Source organism: Mchenga conophoros, linkage group LG14 (assembly GCF_057382185.1).
Source record: "Mchenga conophoros isolate Kocher_MC1m ecotype Shallow Benthic linkage group LG14, M_conophoros_male_GT1.1, whole genome shotgun sequence".
Classification (NCBI taxonomy): Eukaryota; Metazoa; Chordata; class Actinopteri; order Cichliformes; family Cichlidae; genus Mchenga; species Mchenga conophoros.
Window position 1 is genome coordinate 15,618,311 of NC_140539.1, and position 24,241 is coordinate 15,642,551.

Sequence of the window (24,241 nt, forward strand, 5' to 3'; positions counted from 1 at the left end):
TCTGCAAGCTACTTACATTTTCTGTATCGTTAGAATCTACATCACAAAAGCAAAACTGGTAAAATGTATTTTACAAATGCAAAGGTGGACGGACGGGCCTAGTTTGCCCCTCTGCCGTAACAAATGAGCCGAACATCCCCACTCAGCTTTGCATAAAAGGCAGAGGTTCCACTCTCCGGTGGCCGAGCACTGAGGTGTGTCACAGTGAAAAGAAGCCAGACCCTTTGCAGCTGCCACCTCCACTCACAGTATAAAGATTACTGCTGAAAATAAAACCACATCTACTCTACAACAGGAGGCTACTGTATGTGACAAAGTGCCAGTTAAGTAGTGTGGCAAGCTCTACTATTTAACGCTAAATTTAAAAGAAAAAAATAGAACAATACCTTTGAAAAATTTGTACTGGGAGAGCAGAACCCTCGTATTTAGGCAGAAACAATTACACTCTTTCCATATCATATCAAAAACTCATTACAGTAGCTGATAATAGGCAGCAGTATATATGAGTATTGCTTGTATTTCTTGTGTGTATTTGGTTCTCTTAGGAATCCAATATGTACTGAAAAAATACAATAAACACACGTTAGTATATTAATAAAACACTTAAAATAAAAGAATTCATTTCTCCTTTTTCTGTAATCTCTGGCTCATAACCCAGACACCAACACAGACAGGTCATTACTGGGTCATAATCCTGAGAGTATCCAGTCAGTGACTCATTGTTCTTGGGGGAGCATTCGATTACAACTAGTTATTTAGACGTCAGATAGCAGGTAAAAACAAGATGGGTCAAACTCTCCTGATCTTATATGCACCACACCAGCTTCTCAGTATTAGTGACAGTCAGTTCATATGTTTTGATTATTAATGGAAAAACTGTTCTCGTAAAAGACGGGCTGAAAATGGTGAACATGTTGTAACATGGGGACTCGGTATCCAGCGCTATGCATCTTCAGACATAATTACTCTTCATGCTATAATTAATGGATTTTTTTGTAATTAAACATTTCAGCAGGCCCAGCTCAAGAGTAAAATTACTGCAATTAGTGTGAGTGCACTGCGATTTGTTAAAGAGCTGATTGTCTAACTTGCGAAGCAACGGCATGCCCGTCAAATCAAAAATATTGTTATCTTCAAATTACTGTAGATTATGTATTGACAGCTAATCCCAATCACAAATAAATTGGTGTAAAGGAAACCGAGACAGATTTAAGTTGCTCTGTTAATTTGGCCCCCATAAGTTTACCTCTAAAAAGGTTTTAGCTTATCTCCATTCAGCCTGGTCTCTGGTTGTATCCCATCAACTATTATTCGATGGCATCTGTGAAAACAACCTGATTTTCATTGGTAGCGAAGAGCCGAGACTTCAGTAGGACAAAAATGCTTTTAAAAGGTAATAAAAGCAACAAAAGTAAACAGAAGATGTTTTGAGATTAAAGTCAAATCAATATTTTCCTCTTCTGCTCTACGAATGGATGGTTTACCTGCAATTATATTTATATAGCAAATTTCATTACATGGAAACTCAATGTGCTTAACACAGAAGATAAAATAATTGCTGTAATAAACAGACAAAATGTAATAAAAGGCTTTGAGTCTGTTTTTAAATGTATCGGCTGATCAGTATGTAACTGATCTCAGGTCAGTGGGCAGCTTGTTCCAAAGAACAGGACCACAGTAACTGAAAGCACCCTCAACACACTCAGATCCATTTCTGAGAACAGTAAAAAGATCTGAACCTGAAGACATGAGAGCTCTGACTGGCTTATAGACACTGAGCAACTTAGAGATGTACTGGCAGGGAGAGAGGGTATAAACATAAGGCCCATTTGCCAGAATCGGCCAGGCACAGAATCCAATCTGGCCCACTGGATAGCTTTAAAAAAATGACAGCGGGCGTCGATTTCTGACTTTTTACTGTGGCTTTCACAGTTTCTCCCAAATGATCAAGACCTCCCAGTCACACTCCACCAAAGTAATTAATTATTAGATAAACAATGCACTTTTCTTTCATTTACTGCAGCTGCAAATCTTCTTTTTCTTGTAGAAAAACTGAGACGTACTATTAAAAACGCATTTCTTTTTCTTATAATTGAAATTGGGACTAAATGTGGTGTTAAACATATTTACACTGAGTCTTAAGGGTTCGACACACTGGAGATAAACGTGGGCTATATACGGTAAAGTGAGTTGGACGTCCCTGATTTGGATCATCTGGCAAATAGAGTGTTACAATTACTCCAAACTGCTTGATTTAAATGCCTGGACCAAGTTCTCAGAGACAGTTTGAGACAGGAATTTTTTAACTGTTGAGGTTGTTGATGTGAATATAAAAACTAAGATCACTGGAATTTAGAAATAGTAGCTACAGCGGAAGCTGCAGCATGTGTGCAGTCGAATTTCACGTGTTCTGCCATCTGAGCTTTATGTCTTTATTGGATGCCTTTATGCTAATACTAATCACTAAGTTGGTCACCATGGGAACATGAGATGTCTGGAGGGAAACATTGTGTACGCACAAATGGCAGAGGAGCTTATTATAAAGTGCCTGTGAGCAAGGCACTGGGCTCTCGTACTTCTGCAGGACTGCAACAGCAGTATAATTTTTGTACCGTCCTGCTGTGTGTGTGTGTGTGTGTGTGTGTGTGTGTGTGTGTGTGTTAATGCTTCCTTCCTACAGCACAACTCATAGCCAGAGTGTTTACTGCTGCAGTTTAACAGCTTGGTGAAGAAACACAGAAATAAAATTCTCATTTCACCAAGTTAAGAACTGAACAATAAGAATTCCTGGCACCAAACTTGCAAAGCACAACTTTTCTTTTGTAAAAGTTTTGTACCTTCATGCGTGACGTAACAGGGTTGTCCTCCAACTTGCACTTCATAATAAGCCTCTACGCCTACACCACCTGCACCACAATTAGCTATTTGTTGCAGGGAGCAGCATTCCTGACTGCTAGAGAGTCTCCAGATATGGACACTTGATAGTCAAGAGCTGTAACAACAAGAGATAACCGTCATCTCAGCAATAGCATTGCTATGGAAACAGTATGGAGGCGTTATATGTGTGGGAAAAAAGCAGCAATAAAATAACACCAGGCAAGAATAAAGATGCCAGATGGCAACCAGGAAGCATCTGTAGGAATGCAGGATACACTCTGGTTTCCTTGGAGATGAAACAATACGGCACTCATTGACACAGCACGTTGGAGATGCTTTGATCCATCTGAAGCGAGTCTTTAGTGGTGCAACAGAGAAAATAAATGAATGCTTTAAAAGTAAGAATTACTCTCATCAAGCAAATTCGGGCAAAAACTCCAGCAAGTTTTCTTTTCTCCACCCCAGCTCTATACTGCAATGATGACACCCACAGGAAGAGAAGATGACACCACCCTCCAGACACCATTACAACGAATATTATGCGTATGATGGGCCCAAGATCAGGTATCAGGAAGGCAAGAACCCGAAAAAAACAGTTGGATAAAAATAAAACATATAAACAGAACACGAGTCTTGATTGCTCTGTGTTTTGATGTTCTTTCAGCCCCTAAATTAAAGTTGGTGTATGCTGGAGTTGCACTGGAAAAAGACTGGCACCTTTAGCTGAACAGGTACATGCTCTGAGTACTGTAACATGGAGCCCAACAGTGAGGAGTATTTAAATCAATAAACAACCTTTAAATATAAACCTGGTGTGAAGCAGAAAATGCTTAGCTCATCTGTATGGAAATTATTCCTCACATAGCTTACTCACCGCCCCGCACTGCCCCGACTCTGGTGTTTGCATACCTTCATTTGCATGCACAATCATGTACGTGTGCTCTAACGCCGCATGGAAGATGGACTGCATTTGCAGCTGTTTGTTAATTAGATCACATCAAAAACAGTCGTTTCATTATGTGTCTGACATTACATGTGTGAAAATTTATTATCAGTTATTTTACCTGATTAAAACTGTGTCCATAGCCTGGTTTGACTGATCTCCCTCTCATTCCTTCTAATGACCTTTTACTTATTTAGATGTCAGTGTGTATTTACATTTACAGCCTCAGTGAGCCTAATTCACAAAGTGGCCTCAGTAGTTTTTTTGGAAGGAGAGTTTCAGATAACGATTACTGCAAACGCACTCGCTTGCCCCGCTTTAATAATCATTGAGGTGCTGAAATGAAACCACTTGAAGATAATGGGGGGGTGAAGCGGCCATACGAGGGAGAGCTTTCACCTCATCCCAAACCACTTGGCTCTTCTGATTAGTGCCTTATTCTGGCTTCATTAAATCGCTAAAATAACACAATGTTTTAAGTGCGTACCTCAAATAGAGGACTGGCCTTTAAAGTTGATTTACTGTTGAAGTTTGGACTTTTAATGAAATAGATTCTAGTCATAAAATAAATTAGATGTGCTGCTCAAGTTACATTTTTTAACAGTTTCATGAGGAAGAGACAACTTTTAATGACACTTTCCTCTGAGACATGTTGGCATCAAATATCAAATCTCCAGACTTTGTGAAATATTTATGTAATTAAAGGGCAGAAAAATAAGTTGGCGATATTAATAAATGTGCCAGAGGACAATATTTGTGTACCTGCCAGAAGCTCTTAAAATAATAATCGAATTGAGACTTTACAGTTAGACAAGAACCCAAACCTTTGCACAAGACACATTTACTGTTGCTTTGAATTAACAATTGAAGGAAGAGTAACGATTAAATGATCATTTTCTACAGGTGCTGCTTTTTGTGTCCTTGTATATTGTATATGATCACTGAAATTTTGCATATTGTTACAGTGATGTGCATGGTACACAGCAGAAATGGCAAAAACATTGTGGTTAGCTTAAGAGAATGCTGCTTATTAAGGACAGAAGTTTAAACTTTCTTCACATGAGAAAAAATAAAACTAGACTGAGCCATTCACAGTTATTGTGTCACAGCACCCACACAGGCAACAATGCTCTGACTGAGATGCATTAATGGCGCACAATACTAGTCATGAAAATGCAAGTTTCTATCACTGTTAAAGGAAGTGAGAGTGAACATGTCTTGTATCAGTGCAACAATCTGAGAACAATGTGGAGTCCTCCTGCTAACTAAGCTGAGGAATCCTGGATGAACTGCAGTCTTCTCCAATGAGACCAGACCGTGATTGGGCTTCTCAAGTTATAGAAACACATGTGTTATCTACATAAAACTCTCCAAGATTGTTTTTTGAATGACAATTTTAATACATTTATAGAACTTTCTACAACATGCATGTTTTTTCTATGTTTAACCTTCCTGCCTTCTTGGGACCTTTTTGTGCCACTGCTATGTGTTAAATGGCTGCCATTTCCACTGTGTTCAGTGGAATATAACCAAACTTGCCACAGGATAGTTTTTACCTGTCAATGTTAATATTCCAGTGTGAATTCCTTAAATCAGCCTAAAATGGCTGAGCAGCAGAAATCCCCACACCCATCACCCTGGGGACCATTTTCTGCCCATTGACTTCCATTATAAATGCTATTTTTCAACCCCAAATTATCATCATATGATTTTATTTTTTCTTCTTTTCTTGGATGTCAATGAAGACTCAGGGCCTTGAAGTTTTAATTTTTAAATTGCAAAAAAAATGCAAAAAAATAATGGCAGGTCAAAATGTATGTTGGTGCCAATCTTTGGTCCATCTAAAGGCCTACTTATAATGACAATCACATATTACTTCAACTGGTTTTTTGTGGAAATATTTAGTTTCGTTTTTTGGTTTTTGGGGCTTATAACACAGGGTGCTCATGTAATAACACTGGGATTTGAAGGGTTAAAACAACGAAAATATAATTAAAACTTTACATGAATATTTCAGGGAGAAGTAGTTTTACAAGGTTGGCTAATTTAAAGTGGAATAAGATATGGATATATGGTCTTTTTATGGCGTGGCTGAGAATGGTCCCTAGGGTGATGGGTGTGAGTTTTTTAAAGGATGGCAGGAGGGTTAAATGCTTTCAATCTAACATTCACAACCCGAGAAGTGCAGCCTTGGGTTGAGTATCTTGTTCATGGATATTTGGAGCGAACCACCAATCTGACATTAGTAGGTGAGCTCCTCTACCTCACACATCCACCCCGCTCTCACTCAGCACTCCGTCCAAGCCTCAGTCTTCATCTTCACCACTATCAAGACCCAGGGGGGTCCTGTCCTAAATCTTATCACCACTGGGATTTCGTTCTGTCATGATGGGTCACCAGAGTTTAACTGCCAAACACGTTAACTATTATTACTCTATCTTAATAAATCATGTTCAATTCTTCTCTATATTGAACCTATTGTAGTTTTGAAAAGCAAAATCTGCAAGTGAGCTAACAGTGTAGTAGGATGAGTGAAAATCAATGTAATTATACACTGAACACAGGAGAGGGAAACCAGTGTAAGAGTGAAGATGGGTGAATTTAAATGCCCGGGTGCACAAGAGAGGTGAAGAAGAGAGTGCCGGCAGGGTGGAGTGGGTGGAGACGAGTGTCAGGGGTGATTTGTGACAGAAGGATAGGGTTACATGATGGTAGTGAGACCTGCTATGATGTGTGGTGTGGAGACGGTGGCTCTGACAAAAAGACAGGAGGCCGAGTTGGAGGCGGGAGAGCTGAAGATAGTATGGCAGATATGCTGGAAAAAAGGATGCTGAAGATGGAGCTGCCAGGATGGAGCAGATGTGGAGGGTTGATGTGACAGAGGAGGATGTTAGGGACAGGGTGAGGCTGCTGTGGCGACTTCTAAAGGGAGGAGCCAAAAGAACAAGAAGATATGCTAAAAGCAGGAGACTGCGGTCCCCAGATATGTGCTGCATTGCTGCAGTGAAGTCACTCTAAAACAGTAAACTTGTAAAGTTGTGTATCTGCCTTCATGAAGCTAATCGTGTGATACCTTCACACATTGTTGGGAATTGTGAGTCTCTTGCTGCAGCGGTTACCAGCTGTTCGTGAAATAGTGATAAATGCTGCAGCAAAGTCGTCAGGATCCGTGCACGTGTGCGTGCGTGTATACCCGATACAACCGAAATCTTTTATGTTGCACTTTTTGTCCCCTGTTCTCTTACCTCTCCTCTCTTAATGGGTCTTGAGGGAGTGCAATGTATTACCTTTTCTTATCACACTGTACCCATGAACACACATAAGCATTGCACACACACACACACACACACAGAGTCTGGAAAAGGTTCAAGCTCCACTCCTCTGTATTACAATCTGTGGAGACAAACTGAGAACAGATGAGAAAAGTGCTGATCCAAGGAAGTGATTCTAAACTTTGCCTACACCACCGTATCAGCTTAGTGCTGCTGAGTGGAGATATATGGCTGGGCAGTGAAAAAGTTCTGTCTGTGCAATGAATGAATTTACCACAGTTCCATCCGCATGATAGTTTTACGAGTGTGTTTAGACAGAACAGCTTGTTTGATGTGGCCCTTTTAAGCTTTTCCACGCTATTACGAACTAGACGCAGCAAGCTTTTTTTCTTCACAGCACCTGAGCCAAAAAGGAAAAAGAACTACACTAAATTTTCTAAACCATGTACTGAGCTGCAGCTTCTCCTCCCTGTCAAACACACATAGATACACAGCAGGCAGCAGTGGAGACAGAACCCAGACGAAGTTGCCAAAAAACTACTCTTATTAATGTAATTGCAGTCAAAGCAGTAGAAGCCAGTAAGAATATCATATCACTCAACCTGTAGAAAAATACAATATTTTTTAACCGTTCCTACCCATATTTGATTGTTTTACATGACCACTGAGGTAATATTAGTTACAAATATGATCAAATGTGTCTGTATGCAGGTACTCTGATTGCCAAATGGTGTCAAAGTCTTGGTGCCATCTCTTTAGCACCATTATCTGCTTGCAGTGAATTCACTCCAGCAGCAAAATGAGGAGAACGAGGGCGATGACTGATGATAGTGCCTGTGTTTAATTTTATTTCTACGGATCTGCTTTATTGTGGAAAGCATGAGGCGCAAGCTGCATACATGTGAAGCTAGAGGTGAAAGGAGCAGAAGCTCTTTTCTCAGGAGGTGGGTTGCAAAACAGCTTGCAGGTGCGCAGCAACTCTGTATGAAATTTGCCATCTGGGTGTGTAGAAGGGTCAGCTGAGCTATCGGCTGAAAGTTTCCAAGATAACGCTGCAGCTGTAAACCTGTTTGTGTGTGAGATATTTGTGTAATACGTATATATAGTTAAAGAGAAATCTTTTAGAGACAATAACAGACATTATATACTCACTTAGTGGTGGTACAAGTATTTTTTCAAGTACACTAGCAATGTGACGAAAGCAGATAAAACTGATTATAAAGTAAGAGCAAGCTGAAAGAAATCAACGTGAAAAGTGAAAAATGGAAGATGAGAGCATGAGCGATATGAGGAGAATAGGATTTGCTTCTCTGCTGAAGGAGCCAGGTTACTTTTCTCTCTTTTTTTTCATTGACCCTTCTTGAGCCGTGGGTTTGAAAGGTCTCTGAAATCCTCAGTAGGCGACACTCCAACTGATTCCACGTCTGCATGAGCACTGCAGCACCCCTTAAAGCAACATTTCACTTTAGTCAGGCCCTTTTTTTCCCTCTCTTATGGCAAACAGTATTTCTGGTAACATCACTGGGAACAAGGAACTGTTAGTTACATTGATCTACAATCATCAGCTGTGCACAGTATTTTTTTTTTCATTTCACCTTGTAATGAAGAAAAGCAAAGAGAGGACAGAAGCATTGTGTTTTACAAATATGACACAATGCACAGACAATTAAATACTCAGACCTGCTGTGCTTAAAATCGATCAAGTGCAAATGAAGTGACTGCAGACAATCACTGGTCCTCAATCAGCTGAAAAGAGTGTAGAGGTTGATGCTTTTGTTGTCCAAAGGTAAAGGGACAGCAGATCTATGGCTCCCCCTAGTGTTAAAACTTGAAACCAACACTTAAATAACAGGACTCCTCTCAACCAACTTTATGCCTCTTTCTTTTGATCTCCTTACCAGAGTCCCAAGTGTCTCATTTCGGATCTTATTTCTCTAACCCACACCTCCTCACTCACACACCCACATCTAACTGTTAAACATGCTCCTTAACCCTCCAGGGACTCATCTCACACCCACGCCATTACCCCTCCTGCGCACTGCACCATCGGTACAAATTAGGCATTTAACTGCTGCTCTTATCTCAAAGACTCATCTTAAAATAGTGGTTGAAGAGAAAGTGGTTCAGCTTCACATCCCAGCCTTGCTAGAAACACACACATATATATACACACCCATCAGCGACCTCCAGTGGGATTTTTAAAACTGAGTTAAACGGATGTGTGCTCGTAACTCAAAGATTATCTTTAGAACTTGTGATACTTTGGCTGTGGTCGGATTTGCCAAAGGCTACAGACTTACCTTGAAGATCGGCTAATAATTTTTAAGGGAAAGGATGAGCATGCGTCCAAGAGACACAAAGTTAAACTTGGCAGGGTTCCCTTCCTTTGACGTAAAGCAGTGTGGGAGAGTAAGATGAAGCTCCACTGTGGCTTTATCCTCCAGTGACCTTAGTGAGACCCAAGGAGAGCTCTCCCTCCTAAATGACGCCTAGCACCCCTCATCAATAATGGACAAATATCAAGGAGCAAGACAGTCGTGCTTTTCTAATGTTCAAAGGCCGTAGCAAGGAGAAGAAAAAGTTCAAATTACTACACCTCAGAGAAAACATCGTGACTTTTTCTTTTTAACATACCAGTGCTCAGATCTGTGAGTCTGTGTTTGTCTTTCATGGATTTAATACCAAGTTGCAAATTCCTTTTAAAACCAAGAGAGTTTCAAAGAAAGGTCAGACAAGCATAGTGATCCATGATGAGGGTTTGGCCCGATCTGACAGAGTTAGGTCCTGTCTGCCACTCTCCCAAAGAGCAAGTCAATAGGACAAACTCATGTCCTATTGGTTTACGCAGTTGGCTAGTGCTGACACAAGTGGAACATCAGAGGGTGTGTGTGTGTGTGTGTGGCTGAGACACAGCACGAGGTAAAGAGGAGCCAGAAAAAACTCATAGCTGCACGTGTTTAGAGTCCAGCTGATTTTTCAAGCTGTGGAGTCAATTATTAATGAGAGTCATGTAAAGACCACACTTTAGCTCACTCAACAGACTAATGAAGCGGAGATGTGTGTGAAAGTGTTGCCCCCACTATTGGACCCGTATTGATTAATCATGAATCAGTGTAACAGAGTAACAGTAGAACTGATTCTGTGCTGGGAGTAAGTTAAGGGTTATGCCTTTGTTTAAGCATCTGATAGAACAGGATAAGCCACGGGGAATTAATAAGTCACTTTAAAAATAACAAAAGTGTGTCTAAGTGAGAACAAGAAGACTGCAAAAAAGCTTCAAGCAATTCTTCCTGAGCAATAATCTTTATTCCTCTTCTTTTAGTTTGTATCTGCTACATCTAACACTTTAATCTGCGTTTAAGTAAAAGGGCCTTCACAATAAAAACCTATTTAACCATCTGCCAAATCGCTCTTCATGAGCAAAATGTAACTTGTCTGAACATCTGCACAGGTGATTTCACTCATACTGTGTGATTGCAACTAACTGTGCGAGCGTGCTTGATTGATGGCACTCTCCATTTCCTTCTAATTATTCTGCACCTGTCAGAGCAGAAAAACCTACTAACTTTATCATTTTTTTAAGGACAGCATCAACATTCATTACTCTCAGGCTCAATCAAAGCAGATGTGCAATCAGCCAGAGCTGAAACACCTGTGTGAGTGGGCAGGGGCCATTTGTCTGAGTACACGTAAATCAAGACTGGAGCAAATATGGCTTTACATAAGAAGGGTTTATTTTTAGTAATAATAACTTTATAGCACGTTTTGAAACACACAGCTACAAAGTGTTTCAGAGTTTGCCTTGTTGACATCAGAGGTCAGAGAAAAATTTAGAGACTGCTTCAAGCTGATAGAAAGGCAACAGTAATTGGAAATAACCACTCATTACAACCAGGGAATGCAGAAGAGCATCTTTGAGTGTACAACATGTCAAAGCTTGAAGCAGGTGAGCTGCAGCAGCAGAAGGGCACACCAGGTGTCCCTCCAGTCAGGAAATAAGAACAGGAAATTGAGGCTACAGTTCACACAGGCTCACCGAAACTGAACAATAGATTGGAAAAATGTTACCTGGCCTGATGAATCTCAATTTCTGCTACAAAATTCAGATGGTAGGGTCAGAATTTGAGCATAAACAACACGAAAGCACGGCTCCATCTTGCCTTGCATCAACAGTTCAGGCTTCAGTTTTCTTGGCACAATTCGAGTCCCTTAGTAACAACTGAGCATTGACCACCCGAGTATTGTTGCTGAGGACGTCTATCCCTTGTAACCACAGTCTACCTTCTTCTTATGGCTGCTTCCAGTAAGATAACACACCATGGCACAGAGTTCAAATCATCTCTAACTGGTTTTTCGAACATGACAGTGAGTTCACTGTACTCATATGGCCTCCACAGTCACCAGATCTCAATCCAACAGAGCACCTTTGGGATGTGGTAGATGTGGAGATCTGTGTGATACCGTCATATCAGCAGGGACCAACATTTCTGAGGAATGAGTTCAGCACCTTGTTGAATCTATGCCGTGAAGAATTAAGGCATTTCTAAAGGCAAAGAGTGCCCAACCTAATACTAGTAAGCAGAGATGGGCAGTAACGCGTTACAAGTAACGCGTTACTGTAATCTGATTACTTTTTACAAGTAACGAGTAAAGTAAGGGATTACTATTGCAAAATCGGTAATTAGATTACCGTTACTTTCCCGTAGGAACGCTGCGTTACTGCGTTACTAAAACCGTGATTTTTTTTGCGAGAATGTCTCATGACAGTGACGTAAGCAAGTGCGACGTTGGTGACAGCAGCTGTGTGCAGATCAACAATGGATAATATATCGAGTGCGGGAGAGAGTATGAGCGTGCAGCGTTTAAAGTGTGGAAGTACTGACCTTACTTTGAGTTTGATTCCATAAAAAGTGACAAAAACATTAGCGTCCATCGTGCGTGGGAAGAAAACTTCTTTTTACAGCGAAAAAAACCCCTAAACTTCCGAGCAAGCACCGAGTAGCTACGACGTGATGGGAAACTCACAGAGACACTCGCGCGGATTCTTCAACTGACCGCAGCACACCTGCACCAGGGTAACCCTCCGCCTACCCTGCTCCTGCTTTACAGGTGAAAATAGAGCAAAAGGACTGCTGAGTCTTTGACTTTATTTATTTTCTGCTGTGTTTTACTTGCATCTATTTGAAAGACTGAGTGTAAACACAAAAAATATTTTATTTTATGTGCTGGAATGTGCAGAAAATAGGTTTAAATGTTAAACTAATTTATTCAAGTCAGAGAATGTTGCATATAATTAAATGTTTTGCTTGATGCATAAAGTTAAAAGATTAAAACTGATAAAACAAGTTTTAAAAAGAGACTTTTCCATTTGATTACATTTTGTATGATGGATTATGTAGAAAAAGTAGAATTGGGCTGAAAGATCTATCACTTTATCACCTCTTCAGGTTGTAAATCGTGTTTTTAAAAAGTAACTAAGTAACTAAGTAACTAAGTAATTAATTACTTTTGAAAATAAGTAATCAGTAAAGTAACGGGATTACTTTTTTGGGGGAGTAATCAGTAATTAGTTACTGATTACTTTTTTCAAGTAACTTGACCAACACTGCTAGTAAGGTATACTTAATGAGTGTATATAGCTGTAGATGAGCACTTGGTTACAGTCAAGTGATCCAGTCCTTTACGAGCGTTGGCTTTAACAAAGACTAACAGTTATCAGTTTTTCCAGTCAGCAGGAGCGTTACCTTGTTTAATTTCTTTCCTGGAGTGAGACGTCTTGAGGATCCAGTTCACCTATACGTGTCAAAGCCTATAATATAGCTTTGTATGCTATAATAGTTATATTTAATAGGCAATAATGCTAAGATTACTAAAGCTGTGAGACAATTGTAAAAAATAAATAAAGTACTGCATCCTTCCTGTTGTCATATTAAACTGGCAGAATGAAGTGGTATGACACTCATACTAAGACTACCTCAAATTTGTACTTGAATAAAGTGCTTGAATAAAACTATACTGCAGCTTTAGCGTGTAACCTAACTGAACACGATGTACAATAAAATCCCTGATTAAACAGACCGCCCTATCTTGTAATTACAGTACAAAATGAGGCGCTCTCTTTCTCTCAGTCCAAAGTAATTTATTACATGACTGGTTCTAAGCCAAAGGTGTCACAGGATCTTGGCTGGTCTAATACCAAGTGTGTAAAGCTCTTCACAATTTAACACACCCTCTACATTCATAATAGAAAAGACTCTAAAGCAAGAACTAATGCAGGCACCTTAGATTCTTCTTCATTTCTTTTTATTTATTTGTGCAGAAATGTAGACTGTGATGCACAAACTGTAGACTTGTATGGTATTTATAAAGTTAGATAAATGACTGCACGCACGCACGCCACTTCTGTGACCGGCTGACCAATTAACTATTTAAAGAGGACACCAGCTCTTCTGTTAAATATTCACTTGTTTTCCAAGATGAATAAAGGATGAGCAATTGACGCATTTATCTGAGTGTTTGTGTGTCTGACTGTGGCGTATCTGTTTCTGTGAGTGTGTGCATTTACTCGCTCCTTAACTCACTGGTTAGGAGCGCAACTGTGCGTCTTGGTTACAAACTACAGCTTCCCATCTCTGACAAACGCGCACGCACACTGTTGCACACAGAGAAACAAATACATACAGAACACAAAGTGAGGAAGAACAGATTAGGCTCTAAACTCCGTGACGCACCGCAGAGGCTATAAATAATATAATATTATCAATGTGCTTGCTTAAAGATCATTTTTAAATCATTTGTATTTTTTTAACATCGTTCATTTTCGCTCACCCAATACTTTGCTTTTCCTTCTCTTTGTGTCTGTGAGTAATAAATGGAGTGCAGTGCCTGAACAGTTTCTCCTTACATAGGCAAAAGTTTGAGCATAAACACTGTGGGGGAACAGAAAGGCTCCGGTCCACAGAGCAGAGGCTTGTGACTGGTTTTAGTCAATAAATTGTCACTGCTGCTCTTTGGGTAGTCAAACACAGCTGTTATATTTTATTATTTAACATTTATTTATCTTTCTCGTGCTTTGAAGTGATGTGGAGTACAGAAACAGTTTCTGAGTTGGGTTTGCAGCTTAGGGTTCAAATCTCTTATTCCCGATTTAAAGTGGACACGAAACATTACGTGTATTGGGGCTGGTTTACACCATGCAGCACTACTCTGCAAAACTGTCAACTGGTGTAAAGCTGGATTTAAGGAATAAGTCTTTAGAGGTTTTTGGTTGTCTGTCCCTGTGTGTTGGCCCTGCAACAGACTGGCGACCTGTTGTAACAGCAGTCTGGCGAGGAAAGAGCGGCTAGCCGGTCCAGCGGGCATGTGGTGTGGAGGTTAGCCGGATAACACGGAGCCAGTCAGTTAAATTAAACAACAGACCTTTATTCCTTGTCAGCAACATAAGACCATACAAGCCAGGTCTCCACGGCTCTACACTGTCCGTACATACATGGGCGGGGATCGGTAGTCGCCGGTGCCAGGCCGTTACAACGGTGAGGTCTATCCTGAGAACAGAACACGAGCAGCATGTAATGGCTGCCACGCTATACTCACACACACCCCTAGGAGACTCCCCCCCTAGTGGTGCTATAACCCAAAAGGTTTGTTACATCACCCCCCCGGCAATTCGCAGGCTGTCCTCAGCCGGACCCAGGTGACCCTCCTCCCGCTACCCTTCTTCACTATACATAGTTACATTAAGTACTAAGCAGGTTGTGGAGGAATTGTTAGACATCCTTACCTTAAGCATTGGTACAGTCAATAAACAAAATTAGTGCTTGAAGCAAACAATACAGAACATGCAGTATTACTGCCAATCCATCTTCCAGAGATGGTCATAGACAAGGGAAACAGTCAGACATACAACACAACCGGTCACACAAATCAGTACAACCGAAAACCAAACAAAGGCTCTCACGGGCCACGATGACGAGGGCTCAGTGGAACAGAACAAGTAATCACCCCTTATGAACAGAACAATTACAGCATGTACATGTATGAAACCAACCCTCAGTCAACATTGAGTCTGTCCGTATGATGACGGTTAGTCCACCTGGTAGCAGTCCAACCCTCAGTGATTCTGGGGCACCGGCGGGGTCTCAAATGATAGTGTTCCCCCTCGGCCGGTGGCGACTCAGAGGCGCCCTCGGCGGGGTGCCCGCCTGCTTCGATATCCCCTGAACTCGGGAATGAGGGCTGTTCCCCCGTTTCAGTCTCATCCAGGCTCTCCTGGGCCGAAGTCCGGTGCCCTGAAGGAGATGTGGAGTCCCAGGAGTAAAATGGCTGAACGTTCACGACGTGGAAGACTCCTGCGTCTTCACCAGTGTCAATCTTGGCTAATCTGTAGTTGACCTCCCCAAGCTTCTGAGTAACCTGGAGGGGCCCTGTAAACAAGGGTGCCAGCTTGGCCGTGAAGCAAGATTGAGCGTCCGATCGATGATGAGCTTTGACTTTCACCAAGTCTCCGACTGCGTAGGTCATCGGCCGGCGTCTCAGGTCGTAGTAGCGTTTCTGCCTAGCATGGCTGCGAGCCAGTGTCTCCCTGGCCCGATCGTGGGCCTCCTGAAGCGACGCTTTAAGGGTCTCCGGATAGGGCATGGATGACTCCTCGCTCTCCCCGGACGGCTTAGTAAGCAAGTCAAGGGGTGTCTCCAGCTCCCTACCATACAACATCATAGCAGGGCTGAGTCCTGTACTCTCATGGGGGGCCGAGCGCAGCGCGAAACAGATTTGGGACATGAACTTATCCCACGACGCGTGCTTATCGCCCACGTATGCGCGGATGGCCGTTTTGAGAGTTCTGTTCACTCTTTCGGTCGCATTAGTTTGCGGATGATACGCCGTCGTGAGGCGGTGGGTGGACCCAAGAGTGGAGAGAACAGAATCAAACAGCTCACTGACAAAAGGTGAGCCCCTGTCCGAAATAAGGTACCTAGGGGCCCCATGCCTAGCAAATACCTCGTTAATGAACTTACTGGCTGCCACTCGAGCCGTCGCATCCCGAACCGCACACACTTCGATCCACTTGGAGAAATAGTCTACGAAGACCAGTATGTACGAGTTCCCCGAAGCGGTGCGAGGTAGTGGTCCGACAAAATCGACCCCTGCGTATTCCCAGGGTCGCTGGGGCGAAATGGGGACCATGAAGCCCGCTGGCTTTCTTTGACTGGGTTTTGTGAGTTGACATACTGGGCACGACAAGACGTAGCGTTTAACTTCCGATGCCATCTTGGGCCAGTAAAACCTAGACTGCATTCTCGCTAGTGTCTTAGCAATCCCCAGGTGACCTGCTGTAGGGTGGTCATGATAATAACCGCACAGGGTACCCCGGAGAGCCGTAGGAGCATACAGCTTCAGCTCCTCCTGGGGACGAAGATTGCGCTTATGTTTCGGGCCTCGGTAATAGAGTAGGCCGTCATTGACCACCAAGGACGGTGAAGGACTGGCGTCCGAACCCAGATTGGGGGAACACTCCAGGTCTCGGAGCTTTGGACCTGCACCTGGGTCATCTAGCTGCAGCTGCCTTAGTTGTGTTCGGTCCTCTAACAAAAGGGGAGGCTGGGCGCGAAGATCCATGCCCCACATGACAGCATGCTCCGGCAAGATTTCAATAGGAGGACCCTCTGGTGCAGGTAGTGGGTTGCGAGACAGAGCGTCTGGCACCCTGTTGTGCACCCCCGCCTTATGTACGATGGTAAAGTCAAAGTCCTGCAAGCGCAGGGACCACCGCGCCAACCGGCCAGTGGGGTTTGGGCGTGACATCAGCCACTTAAGGCTGTTGTGGTCAGTCAAGACCGTCACATGAAGCCCTTCCACATAGGGACGAAAGTGTTCTAAAGCCCAAATCACGGCCAGACACTCCTTTTCTGGCGTAGAGTATGGTTTCTCTGCCTTGTGAAGAGCTCGACTCGCGTAAGCGACCGCTACTTCCCTACCCTCTGCATCCTTCTGCATTAAGGCCGCCCCCAAGCCAAGGTCACATGCATCCGTATGGATGAAGAAAGGCCGGGAAAAGTCAGGGAGTGACAGGACAGGCGCTGTCGCAATGCTCTGTTTCAGGAAGTCCATGGACTCCTGACACCTGTCATCCCACTGAAAGGTAACATCCTTCCTTGTCAGGGCGTGCAGAGGTTCTGCATGGCGAGCATATTCCTTTACGAATCTGCGGTAGTATCCCGTCAGACCGAGAAACTGCCGCACCTGTTTCATTGAGGACGGAGTTCTGAACTGCATCACAGCCTTGATTTTGTCATCGTCCGGTTTAATGGCATCCGGGGTAACCCGGTAGCCCAGAAAGGTGAGCTCCTTCAGGCAGAACTGGCATTTCTTAAGCTTCAACGAGAGACCCACAGACCTAAGTCTCTCAAGGACCTCCCGCAGGTCCAACAAATGCTGTTCGAAGGTAGGGGACACAACCACGATGTCGTCCAGATATACAGCACATGTCTTGTAAACAAGGCCGCTGAGGACGTTGTGCATCAGCCTCTGAAAGGTGGCTGGTGCGTTGCAGAGGCCGAAAGGGAGCATGCGAAACTGAAACAGCCCACAATGGGAAACAAAGGCTGTTTTAGGACGTGAGTCCCCTGAAACCGGCACCTGCCAGTAACCCCTCGCTAGGTCCAATGTTGAAATGAATCGACCTCTCGCTAGGAAGTCGAGAGACTCATCGACCCGCGGTAAGGGGTATGAGTCCTTCCGAGTCACCTGGTTCAGCCCCCTAAAGTCCACACAGAACCGTGGGTCAGCGCCCAACCTGTTAACAATCACGACAGGTGCGGCCCAGGGGCTCATGGACGGTTCAATTATGCCATCCTCCAGCATTTTCTGGACCTGCTCTTCAATGAGTTGTTTCTTTGCAGGGGAGGTGCGGTATGGGGGGAGGTTAATAGGCCTTGCATCTCCCGTGTCGATCACATGTTCAGTTAAAGACGTGCGGCCCAAATGACCACCAAACATGCAGCTAAATTGTTCAAGGAGGACAACTAATAGTTCTCTCTGACTATCTGTTAGGTTTGCCTCCAGAGCTTTGGTCTCCAGCGAGGGCTCTACCATGTCAAGCGTCATAATGACATTATCATCGCTCAACAGATCAACTGAGCAACCCTCCTCTTCATCCGCGCCTGTGCATGGACTGTCGTCCATAACTACGGTTCTTGAGGGGATGTGGATTGTCAAAGAGGCCCTGCTCATAAAGTCCATCCCTAAGACAAAGGGGGATGACAAGTTGCGGATGACAGCAAACCGGTGATAAAACCTTTTGTTCAAGAACCCTATGGGCAGCCATGTAACACCCTCCGGGAGACAGCGAGCACCGTCTACTAGGCTCACCGGTGGACCCATCCACTGGTGGGTCCTGTTGGGAGACAAGTTGTTCTCCAAAATGAGTTCAGCCCGCACAGCAGACAGGGATGCCCCCGTATCTAGCGTAGCGTTCACTGCCACCGAGTTGAAGTTAATTTTGGTTTTCAATGGAGTGTTCCAGTGCACTCCCGACTCTACATCTTCCATGTGCCCCACAATGCCTTGCACAATCTGGTGGGCATCATGCGGGCGAGGCATACTTTGCGAATGGGGGGAGGGCTGCCTCATTGAAATGTCCTCCCCCCCCCCGGGGGTTTCCCGACTGCTGACTGGCCGCACGAGCCGCCGGCAGTGAATCCAGCCCCTCAGCATCGGCCAGTTCCAGGCCCGGTGGTGGGCCTGGGAGAGGTCGGTGGTAGGTTGCCCTGGGTCTGGCAGCACCTCGTTCTTTTGGGGCAACCCAGGTGCAACTTGGGCACGTGCGTGTGGTAAACCCCGGGCGGGAGCATTTAAAACAATGTGGTTCTCTCGCGCTTGCAACACTAGGGGATGAAGTAGGGGTTGAGCGGCCGACTGGACCTAAGGCTGTGTGGAGCTCGTGCGCGCGAAGTAGTAGGTCCATAACCGACGGGACCGGCGTACCATACAACGCAACCCGATATTTCTCCAATGAATGTTTACATATAAGCTCGATCTGTTCATGCTCCGGCGACGGGCACCTTAGCTTATTAAACTCACCGAGCATGTGAGCTACAAACGTTGGGAGGGGTTCCTCTAGTGATTGGACGCGATCGAGGATGCCCCGCCAAACGTGCTCTTGGTTATCAGCTGACACAAACACTGATTCAAAAAGTTGGTAAAAATGTGCCCATGTAGTAATGTGAGAGCTGAGGGCCCTAAACCATTTACTGGGCTCTCCCTTGAGGAAGTGAGGGAGCTCACTCAGAACCTGCGAGTCGGTTAGGCGCAGCGACGATCTGTAGCTATCCACTGATTGGAGCCACTCCTCCGGTGACACTCCACCGTCACCAGCGAACATTGGGGGCTCCAGCTTGGCCTGGTGCAGCGCTGCGGCGATCATCCTCGATGTATTGCAGAGTTCCGCCGACTGACGCTGGAGAAGCGGAGGGGGCTCTGTGTTAATCCCTTTCTGTGTGAATGGCGTGGAAAAAGCCACCGGGTTGGGGGTTCTCTGAGGAGATGTTTGCTCCCCCGGTTCCCCTCTCGCGCCACCATCCAAGTGCTTCAGAAGGCTCTTTTGTAGCTCCAGCGAATCGTGCAAGCAGACTCGCAGTTTCTCCACCTCTTCTTGCAAGCTTTCCACCTTAAGATTGAGGTCATGAGGGGTAGAGCGAGGGATGATGTACTTAGTCAGGCTGGGAGCTTCAGCATCTGAGTCGCAGCCGTCTCCCTCGCTGCCTGTGTCTGGGTGGGACGCCATTTCAAAAGTATGGCCGAAACCACTCTCTGTCTCACAAAAGTTATGGCAAAGTGAAAGAGCGTTCCCACAGAGTACCTAAGCGTTAATATCCATCAGACAGAGAGCGTCCGTGCACACTCTGATGCTTCACACAAAACAAAACGTCCCTCTGAATGAACACTGAGTCAAAGTCACTGTAGCGTTAGCCTTAGCTTTAGCACCGCCGATGTCGTAACGGTCCAATAGCACTGAGTTAGCGGTCCGACGGGCCGTACAGTTACTCACGGAGTACTCCCCCTCGCAGGCGAGCGTGTCAAGCGATGGGTCGGCGCTCTTCCATGCCTGCAAATACCGTTGAAATCCCGGGGGGTCGGCTCCTTCACGGGGTCCTATCGGCCCGGCCAATACAGCCAGACGAAGAGAAAAAAAAACACGCCACCTCAGCCGAAGTGTCGATCGTTGAAAAACACGGGAAAAACATCCGAGCCCACCGTCTGTCGGTCCGGATGACGATGAAGATCCAGAGAACAATGTTCGGGCGCCACTTTGTAATAGCAGTCTGGCGAGGAAAGAGCGGCTAGCCGGTCCAGCGGGCATGTGGTGTGGAGGTTAGCCGGATAACACGGAGCCAGTCAGTTAAATTAAACAACAGACCTTTATTCCTTGTCAGCAACATAAGACCATACAAGCCAGGTCTCCACGGCTCTACACTGTCCGTACATACATGGGCGGGGATCGGTAGTCGCCGGTGCCAGGCCGTTACAACGGTGAGGTCTATCCTGAGAACAGAACACGAGCAGCATGTAATGGCTGCCACGCTATACTCACACACCCCCCTAGGAGACTCCCCCCCTAGTGGTGCTATAACCCAAAAGGTTTGTTACACTGTCCAGGGTGTACCCCGCCTCTCACCCTATGACAGCTGAGATAGGCTCCAGCGCCCCCCGCGACCCTGAAAAGGATAAGCGGAAGAAAATGGATGGATGGACGGATGGAGGTTTTTGGAGAATGTGTAGCACCACCTTGTGAGAGCACAGAAAGTGATGTCACTGGGTTGGTTGGTTGTTGCTATTAGACTTACATTAGTTGGTAGATGTACGTAAGATGCAATCAGCACCATCTGTGTGCAATATTGAAGTGTAATTTAAGTTATCTCAGGGTTCAGTCTCTCTTTTCCCAAACATACGCAACCAGATTACAGGATAACAGCTGAAGCATGATCAGGAATACTGACGTCCATCCAGCACGTCCATAGAGAAAATAGATTGGTGTGTGACCAAAAACAACAGGAGCCTCCGAGGAAGACATGCCACGATTATAAAACCTTATTTCATGCTTTGGTTCAGAAATTCCAAGCCCAAGTGTAAATGAAGGAAATCTATGGAGATTTTTCTCTCCAGATGCATCCTGATAGATTCCCGACATTCTTTGGTAAGAAACTTAAGAAACTTAGTTAGTTAAAACTCATTGGTGCTGAAATCGCTTTCTGTATCCAGCTACACAGACAGTTTGTTAGAGCAGGGATTACAGTTGTAAATTAGTCCTATTACATGTATAACCCTTTTCCACAAGTACCTACTCGGCTCAACTCAACTCGGTTTTTAGGGTTTTCCATTAGGTGGTCGTACCTGGTACCGGGTACTTCTTTAGTACCTGCTCAGCCAGGTTCCCAAGCGAGCCAAGTCATTTCAAAAACATGATGCCAGCAGTCCGCATCTCACCAATTAGTTTGTAAGTGACTGTCACAGGGTGGAAAGGGACAAGTTATCTAAGTTTTTCTACTATGCATGTTTTGCTGCGTTTTACCTTTTTAATATTTTAATATTGTACACTGGTTTTTATGAGTTTTACTGCATGTTTTAATGGTATTTATTTGGTGACTTGTCCTGGAAAGACTCCGCCCCTACCTGATAATAAACTGATCACACCTGCGAGAGATCCCAGAGAGGCCAATAAGAGGGCCTGACAGACCAAAGGAAGGGGTTCGACCGAGAGGCTAGAGAGACGGCCAGGAGTAAGTGGTGCCAGGCGGCAGCGCCTGCAAGCCGAAGGGGCTGGTGGAGCTGGGCGTTAGGAGACATGACCAGCGACTGGGGACGAGACACCACCAGCGACTAGGGACGCGCAGCGGGCAGTCGGACGGCAATAACGACAAGAGCCAGCTTGTGCACTGCGGGAGAGCAGAAGCAGTGAGACAGCTGGTGCCGATTTCCAGTTTTAAAGAAGCGGCGGGCGGAGTTCAGAGCTCTGCCCACCCGGGGTAAGTCTCTGACTTATCCCTTTTTATAAAGTAAAACTGTTGAAAGGAATAGTGACTGCCGCTCCCTCCCTTCCTTCAGTGCATCAAGACGCGAATGCAGAAAGGAAGGAGAGGACTCCGCTGGGTTTCCCTTTTACTTCGCTGGATTTCTTAACTCCCTGGGACTTTTAGGTCGTGGCGCAGGCCACTGGACTTTTAATGTTGTGTTTTATTGATTTTTATTGTGTTACCCCTTGGCCAAGGTTGTTTTAATTCATTTTACATTTTAACTATTTAAATATAACAAATTATATTTTAATTATACAGTTTTTTAATCGTGTACTTTCCCTTGGCGGCTTCACTGCTCTGTCCGTTTGGAGGAAGGTTTCCTTCCTTTTAAAAACACAAAACATCTTGGAAATAAAATCAGCCTTTCCGCTCCGTTACATGACGTCAATCAAGAGTCATGAAGGCGAAATCAAAACTGCCATTTTTGAAACCCGGCAACAAGGGAAACACCCATTAACAAAAACAAAAAAACAAATCCGTGGTCCCTGAGACAAAAAGTGAGTTTGACACCAGGGGTGTCAAACTCACTGACACCCCTGACAGGCCATACATGGCAGGCCACATACAGCCCACTTCTTAAGTGGTCCAGACCAGTGAATCTCCCCTTCCTGTCAGTGTAAAGAAGTCCCATATTTAACTGTTTTTCTACAAAGTAAAAGCTGCTATGAATAAGAAAGAAATCTGTCAGCACGACTCTTAAATGTGTAAAATTACAGAAAAAGTTCTGGTGACTCTTTGCCCAGACAGTCCTTATTTTGTTTTGTTTTTTAATTTTTAACTGTACTTGTAAAAAACAAACAAACAGAAATTTAAAGTATATCGTTAAAAGTCCAACATTTCTGCTTGTACTTGTTTGAGGTGAGCAGCAGATCAAACAAATTAAAAATCATAAATGGCTTCAAGCGCACACGCTCTGTGCTACATCCAGACATTTCTGTATCTCTGCCATTCAAAGACACTTTTTTAATAGTTAATTTTATGTAATATTGAATATTGATTTACTACTAATAGAGAGAAAACACATGAGGTTCAAGGCCTGGACAGTCAAGCAGAGTAGGTACAGGGCTCACGTCCACTTTGACGTGGCCTTCACTGGCCTTTATGGCCGGCACGGTCGAGCAGTGGTTAGTGGTGTTCTTCCCTGATTCAAACCTCAAGGTTGGCTGCAGCCTTCCTGTGGTCTCTCTGAAGTTTGCATGTTATCTCTGTGCCTGCATGGGCTTCCTCCACCAACCCAAATACAGTCTTGTTGGGTTAACTGGTTATTCTAAATGGACCATAGATGTGAAGTATATAATGTGCTGTATGGTTAAAATGTGATTTCTAGTTAAAAGCAGTAAGACTAGTACATTACATAGTACTGGAGTTCCTTTTTGATTTGATATACCAGTAGCAGAACCTGGGGGATCTGTTATCAAAGAGTAGCAGGACTGGTGGTGCTCTATAGTGTAATTCCAGCTAATAATCTGTTATTTTTATACATTTTAATACATGAAAAATGTCTCCAGGTCAAGGGAGGGATCATTACTGCCATTAGAAGCAACTATAATTGTAATGAACTGCAAACTTTTACTTTTATGTATCTTCTGCAAGCTCATACCACCTTAAGACACTTCTATTATAGCACAAGTTTACATGCCCGTGGTGTCTTTCCATTACATACCAATTACTCTAACACTGGCAATCAGGATGAGGAGTTCACAGGTTCACGGGGGAAAAAAGTGGTGCTGGCCAATCATGAAACATAAAAAAGTGCAGCGGAGACAAAACCATCAAATTGGAAAATTATGGGGATGTTGAACACATAACACAGACTGAAAGCTGCTGTGTGAGTGTGTGAGAGAGGGAAAGCACTGTGCAGGAGTTCAGTATTAAAAGTCCTGTATGAATGCGGGTGAGCTTTGAGCACTTCGGTCAGCAGGATTGGAGGAAGATTTATTTCTATCCATAAAGTTTATCTGGTGGATTATATCGAGTATTTCATTAGATAAAAGTTTAAAAGGCAGTCTTGGTCTTATTGTTTCAGCTACAACCTCAGTGGTCTTTATTGGTCTGAGAGCAAGTAAAGAGTTCATATAAAA

At 44.1% G+C, this 24,241-nt stretch overlaps 1 protein-coding gene across 2 annotated transcripts in view; it reads right to left on the reverse strand.

Annotated features, from left to right (window-relative positions):
- kcnab1a (potassium voltage-gated channel subfamily A regulatory beta subunit 1a) overlaps positions 1–24,241 on the reverse strand; it is a 137,162-nt gene that overhangs the window by 107,487 nt on the left and 5,434 nt on the right. The window contains exon 1 of one of the 2 annotated variants that reach the window (XM_085245472.1): positions 11,976–12,215. The exons of the other annotated variant lie outside the window; for it this stretch is intronic. Within the exon in view, the coding sequence (XP_085101598.1) occupies positions 11,976–12,025 (50 nt within the window). The 5' untranslated portion in view covers positions 12,026–12,215. Of the gene's footprint in view, positions 1–11,975; positions 12,216–24,241 lie in introns of those variants that run through there. 2 annotated transcript variants of the gene reach the window in all.